Below are 7,500 nucleotides of genomic sequence, written 5' to 3'. Positions count from 1 at the left end.
AGAACGAAAAATTCTAAATATCTTCACCTCCTGAAAAAAAAAACCTTCCCGAAAAGCATAAACATCAACAACAAAAACCGGTAAAGGACAAGAACGAAGGAAAGGGAACGGCGAGATCGTACCGGAGGCGTCGCCTGCCGTTCACGTTCCTCCCAGACGCTGTATGTGAACGAAACTCTCGGAAAACAGAGGGGATTATAAAGGAAAAAAAAAAATGGATCAAAATAATGGATTCTATTGTTCGCCGCCGTAGTCGGAGTGAAGTGAGAATGCATAATTAGAAAAATAAAAAAAGACGAGATCATGTTGCACGCGAAGAAGACATAGGAAACGAGGAAAACAAAAGAGAAACGAGATAACTGGTTTTAATCAGAAGAACGTTCCGACGAGCATTAGTGAAGGTGCAGGAGGGCATAATGGTGCCGCAACCACACACACTGAAGCTGCTCGCCCTCTCGCTCGCTCTGGCTCTCCTGGCAGGTAGGTGGCGCCCACGCCCGCGGGCCTCGCGGATAGCGAGCTTAGTATATTGATACATGCGCACACAAGTGTGTACACAAATGAGTACATATTCACACACATCCACCAGACGCACACATACACACACACACACACACACATATATATATATATATATATATTCTCTCTCTCTCTCTCTCTCTCTCTCTCTCTCTCTCTCTCTCTCTCTCTCTCTCTCTCTCTCTCTCTCTCTCTCTCTATATATATATATATATATATATATATGTGTATGTATGTGTTTATGTGCATGTATGTATGCATATCAATTAATTTATATATATATATATATATATATATATATATATACATATATATATATATGCACAAACACGAACATGTTTATATATATGTATTTGTGTATAGTTATATTTAGTTATAGTATTATATATGTATATATATATATATATATATATATATATATACATACATATATACACATATTCACACACACATACATTCATACATACATATATATATATATATATATATATGTATATATATATATATATATATATATATATATATATATATGCATTAATATATAAATAAACACACACATAAGTGATTGTGTGTATATTTGTCTGTGTATACACACTTACACAGACGTGCACTTATGTTTTAATACCTAATTTAGCGCTTTGACATCCACCAACCGAAATAAGAAAGAGCGGCGCTGCTGCCTTTTAAGTGAAGCAAAATGGAACTTAATGCTATTCATTCACCGAGAATCCGAGGAGCTCTCGCGTACTCGAAACCCTAAACGTTCGTCAATAATCTCTAGGAAATTTGTGGTAAATAGTTTGATGAATTTTAGATAGATTTTGGAGGACATTTTCGAAGAAATGTGGGATATTATCGATGTGTTTATGTTTCTCTCTTACTCTCTCATTTTCTCTTTTTTTTCTTTCTTTCTGTCTCTCTCTTTTTTTTTTTTTTTTTTTTCTCTCTCTCTCTTTCTGTGTGTGTGTGTGTGTGTGTGTGTGTGTGCGTGTGTGTGTGTGTCTGTATATACATACAATCACACACACATATATTCCCACACATACATACATATCTATATCTATCTACCTCTCTATCTATATCTGTCTATTTATCTATATGTATGTATGTACACATGTATATATCTATAGCTATTTCTATCTATCTATCTATTTATCTATCTATACACTACCTGCACAGACTCACACATAACCATAATCAGTATCATAATTTTGATACCATTGCTTATGTAAACACCACCATAATTATCGCTATCATCACCATTAACACCCTCCTCTTCCCGTGAAATAATAATAAAAAAAAAAAAAAAAATTATGCGTGTACTGTACATTACCTTCCTTTTGAACAATAGAATACCTTCGAAGTGTGACCTTTTGTGTGAATCGTTTTGATATCATTTATTAATAAACTGGACTTTCGGCTGATATCTATTACCATTACTATTATCAAATTACTATCGTTGTTATCATTATTACTACTATTATCATTATTATTATTATTATCATTATCATCATCATCATCATCATCATCATTATCCTCGTCAGTACTGTTGTTAGTGGAAAATATCTTACAGTAACGTTAATTAATGGCAATGAATATGATATCATGACGCTAATAATACAAATAACAGTGGTCCCAAAACTAATGACTTTAATAGCAATGATTATGATGACGATAACGATGATGACGACGATGAAAATGATGATTGAAAACAATAATTATGACATTAAAGAAATGTCATTAAGAAAATATATTTGTGTCCCACACTATTTTTCTACTTGGTAGCACATGTTATCATTATCACGCACATTACAGTATCTGTATTAACATTTTGATTGTCATTATCGGCATTATCACTTCATTATCATTATCGGCACATTGTTTATTCGTTTAAGTGAAAGAGAAACATTATTTTCTCCAGTTCTTTTTCCCCTTATGATAGCTATTGTGACGCGAATTTTTAAATGACAATTGTAATCTGGAAAATACTAACATTAATGAGACCGTTAAATCATCATTATTGCCATAATGAGCGCGGATAATGTCATCATTATAACTGCAATATTTTGAGAGTACAAATAACGGTGCCGGGAGCCTGTTGGGGTTCGCGAGTGGATTCGAAGTAGAGTGTCCCTTGATTCGAACTGGCGGGTGTTGGTGTGCGAATAGCAGTTCGGCCACATTCGCTATCCATTTAATAACTTCTGGGGGATTTGTAGTGGACCTAACCTTGAATCGGACTTCTTGTTTCGCTTTGAAGAATCCACTCAAATGTAACAGTAAAATCTAATGGCGTGAGATTTGCGTGGATTCAGAATAGACTGAACTTTGAAGTTACTGTTTCGAAATGAGGTCGGGTTCGTTTGCTTACTTTCTGGTGAGGTAGTGCGTGGATTCGGAGTCGAGTGAACCTTGATTCTGTTTCGGTATTAGGTCGAGCACACAGAGTCGGTTAGGATTAGGTTTATACTTTGATTTGAATTTTGCTTTCTCATTATTTAGTTTGGGCGTGAGGTCAGAGTTGCTTCATAATGGACATTTTATTCGAAGTTGCTGTTTACCACATCGGGCGATTTTCCGTCAATGTTCTGAGTTCCGTGAACCGAATTTGTTTTGATATCAGATCATGATTTCATGATTTCGAAGCAGATTCAGTGGCTCAAACCTCCCGTTTCAAATATCAAAATTCACCAGCCTCCTACCAGAGCTCTATGTGGATGCATTGTAGTATAAACCTTGCAATAGTAAACATTGAAAATTTTCAATATTTGGTTGGACTTCTGCATTAATTAAGCTCTTATCGAAATTATGAACACATTCGTTGCTAAGTGAACCTTGTTTCGAACTTGCTGTTTTGAAATTCAATATTAGGTCAGGATGGTTTGCTCACCTTCTATCCATTCACTATAGATTAAGCTTAGTTAGAATATACTGTTTCGAAAGAGGGTCGGTTTGGTTATTAAATTGCACAGTGAAATCATTTAGGAATTAAACTTAATCCGAACTTATTATTTCAGTCATAGTAGGTTGGGCATGTCCACAAACCACTTACATAAGTTCAGAGTGAATTTACTATGGAGTGAAGCTTGATTCGAACATAGTGTTTCGATATTAGGCTCGTGCTCGTTAGCTAACTTTCTATTCGAATTCTGTAGGTTTCTTGGCACCGTCGCTCTTCAGTGCAGCAAATACGCTCTTGATCTCCGCCAAACTCATTAACGACAGTCTCCAGCTTCATTAACGGAGAGATGAGTGCTGTCTGTTCGTTTCCCGATTAAAATATGTTCAACTACGAATTTTCCTTTTAATTATTTTACTCATAGTGGGTTTTGTAGCTTTTTCCCCCCGTAGATTTAACTCCTAACTAATACACGGTAACTTATGAAATATACTTTGAGAGTAAAGTGTTGGAGGGAAAAGGCATTTTTGTAATTAAAGGTTTCTTATTTTGGGACTTTTTCCCACGACGGTCAAAGCGTTTGAGATCGACCCGTGATTGGTCCACGGGAATTCGACGCTGCCAGACGTTCGAGACAAATGGAGAGCGAGGAGGATAAAGCGTCGTACGTGTCATCTTCATGTAGCGCAAACGAGATCGAGTCTCACACAGCGTTGGAAAAGTGTCTTTTTTATGATAATTTTGTTTTCCTTTTCTTTCTTTTCCCTTGTCTGCATTTTTATAGAAAGGATACTCTTATCCATGGCATCATCATTTCATGACATCACGGGTACGAATATGATCAATAGCTTAGGTATTTTTTTTAGATTTACACACCATTCACGCCACAGGGAACACGCTAGTGTCATTCTCGAAAATTTCATTGCTCTGGCGGCATTGCTTGCTTAGACTGTTGCAGTTATTTCTTGTCGAAAGAGAAGGCATTCAAAGGATATAATAATGGAAATAAATATGTGTCTTTGAACGAATTATTTTATAACACTGAGGAACCAAAAATTCTCCTTCCCCCCTCAAAAAAAAAAAAAAAAAAAAGAAAAAAAAAAAGAAACGCCCAGCAAAAAGAAAGAACAATTCGAGAAAGAAACAATAACAAAAAAAAAAAAAAAAAAAAAAAAAATATATACATACACACCATACCTAAAAAAGACCGCGATATTTTTCTCATCCTCCTCCCTCGTATTTCAACAGCCTCTCTCTCTCTCTCTGTCCCCCTCACTGTGAGTAAGTCATAGACCGCGTCCTACGGCAGCTTGTACACGAACCCGAACAGAGACCCAGGCATGTTATGGAATCTGGTCCGCGTTGGCCTTTCGTGTCGAGCAATGCCTGGCGAAGATTCGATGCGGCTGTGCCTTATGCAGGGCGCTTGGTTGAAGAGCCTCACGTTGTTATTGTTGTCGTGGTTATTATTGTTATGGTCGTTGTTGTTGTTATCATTTTAGTTGTTGTTATTATTTCGACTTTTATTATTGTTCTTATTATTGTTATCATTATTTTTTTTTATATTGTTATTATCGCTATTGTTGTTATGGTCATCATCATAATTATCATCACTATTAACGTTATTATCATTGTCACCATTAATATCATCATCATTGTTATTTCAGTATATAAAAAAAAAATGGTACATGTGGATGTAACAATATATACATATATATAAAACTCTATATAAATCTATCTATCTGTCTATCTATCTATCTATCTATCTATATATATACATACTTAAAAACACACACATACACACATTTATATATACATATATTGTATAAGAGTATATTTACACATATAAAAAAATATATATGTATATATATGATATAATATAATATAGATATAGATAAATATACATATATATGCATATACATTTATTTATTCGTATAAACACGCACACACACACTCATATCTATCTCCACTAATGTGTTATTCGTAGGGTAGGGTAAGGACAGGGTAAGGACAGGGAACCAAGAAGAAAATAAAATAAAGTAAGAAATGAAATAAATGATAAAGACGAAGAGGATATAAATGATATCTATCAAATATGTGTTTATTTTATCTCATTTTTTTTTCGTTGTTATTATCATATCTTTTTTTACATTATCATAATATTATTATTATCGTTATTGTTGTTGTTATTATTATCATTATTATTATCATTATTGTTACTACTGCTATTATTATTATTATTATCGTTATTGTTATTATTATTATTATTGTTATAATTATTATTAATATAAAAAATAACAATAATAATAATAATTATTATTATTATCGTCAGTTTAGATATAAAAATCGCTGTTTGTATATTTTAAAATATTTTCTTATTTATTTATAATTTTGTTAAAGCCTCGTCAACGTTTTTATTTTCTCCTCGGAAGGGAAGGTACAAAAAAAAAAAGAAGAAGTAAATAACAATAGAAAGTATAATAATAATAATAACAATAATAATAATAATAATAATAAAAGTAGTAGTACTACTACTACTACTAATAATAATAATTATAATAATAATAATGACAATAATGACTATAATAATGATAATGATAAAGATTATAATAATAATAATGATAATAATAATAACAATAATAATAATAATAATATGATAATTATTATTATAATTATGATTCTAATATTAGTAAAAATAATACAAATTAATAATAATTAGAATAATGATAATAATAGTGATTATGAAAATAATAATAATAATGATAATTATTGATAATAATAATGATAATAATAATAATGGTGATAAAAAGAATAATGGCAATAATAATAATAATAATAATAATAATAATAATAATAATAGATAATTATAATAATTATAAATAATGAAAAGAAAATAATGCTAGACAAATAAGATCAAGCAATAAAGATCTGTAAAACCGCTGCAGCATAACTGACCTTCAGTGAACTTTGGGAGTGACAAGATTTTTTTTGAACAGAGAACTGGGAATGCCATTTAGAATTGTGTATTTATCCGTTTAGTCGTTATTTATTGGCTTATTTATTATTATTACTACTACTACTACAACTACTATTACTACTGCTACTTTTATCATTATTATTATTATTTATTTATTTATTATTATTTTTTTTTTGCACACAGACTCCTAGACAAATACACACACCACACACATACACAAATTTTATTTGGTTTAATTATCCATTTATTCATCCAGTTCTTTATTTTTATATCTGTGAGCAAATTTCTTAAATTACCCATTACTCTGTTTGCTTATCTCATGCCCTTATCTTTGTTATCGGAGGAAGCTAACTACGGCCCTATCGCCTACCTCCTTCCTCCAATTCCCGTGTCTCTCTGTCTCCGCGTTGCTCACCCGACCGCCCGCCCGACCGACCGACCACATCAGCCGACACGCGCACGACCGAGCATCCATTCGCTTTCACCCCCCCCCCCCCCACCGGACCCTCCCGACATCCTGACGAGCTCCTGGCGGCGGTCGGGGTCATCACTCCGTGTGCCGCCTCACGCCCCTCTGTCGGTCGGGCGCGTCGGGGTTCGGGGCAAACGGGTGGGTGGTGGGTGTGGGGGTGGGGTGGGGGAGGGTGAGATAACTGCATTGTTCTCCAATTGGCTTTCGTTCCGCGGGTTTTTCGGTCACGTTTGTCGGTTTTCGGCAAGAGGAGGAGGAGAAGGGGGAGGAGGAGAAGGAGGAGGAGGAGGTGGTGGTGGTGGTGGAGGAGGAGGGGGGGAGGGGAGGGGAGGGGGAGGATGAGGATGAGGGGGGGATGATGATGATGAGGAGGAGGATATAGAGGAAGGGAGGAGGGGGAGGAAGAAGAGGAGGAGGTGGAGGGGGAAGGGGGGGGCGGAAGGGGGAGGAGGGGGAGGAGGGGGACGAGGTGTAGGAAGAGGAGGAGGAGGAGGAGGGGAGGGAGGAGGGGGAGGAGGCGGAGGAGGGGGAGGAGGAGGAGGGGGAGGAGGAGGAGGAGGAGGAGGAGGAGGAGGAGAGGAGGGAGGAGGGGGCGGAGGAGGGGGAGGAGAAGGAGGAGGGGGAGGAAGAAGG

At 35.4% G+C, this 7,500-nt stretch overlaps 1 protein-coding gene across 2 annotated transcripts in view; it reads left to right on the top strand.

The window, feature by feature from the left end:
• The window catches only part of LOC125048061, a 315,685-nt gene that overhangs the window by 142,329 nt on the left and 165,856 nt on the right, over positions 1-7,500 (top strand). For both annotated transcript variants that reach the window (XM_047646693.1, XM_047646692.1), the window contains one exon: positions 1-480. This exon is cut by the window's left edge and continues 808 nt beyond it. In XM_047646693.1, the coding sequence (XP_047502649.1) occupies positions 417-480 (64 nt within the window). In that variant the 5' untranslated portion in view covers positions 1-416. The remainder of the gene's footprint in view (positions 481-7,500) is intronic.

The sequence above is a fragment of the Penaeus chinensis genome, chromosome 42 (genome assembly GCF_019202785.1).
Source record: "Penaeus chinensis breed Huanghai No. 1 chromosome 42, ASM1920278v2, whole genome shotgun sequence".
In the NCBI taxonomy this organism is placed as follows: domain Eukaryota; kingdom Metazoa; phylum Arthropoda; class Malacostraca; order Decapoda; family Penaeidae; genus Penaeus; species Penaeus chinensis.
Note: the sequence above shows the minus strand (reverse complement) of the source record. Positions and strands in the feature narration are given on the sequence as shown.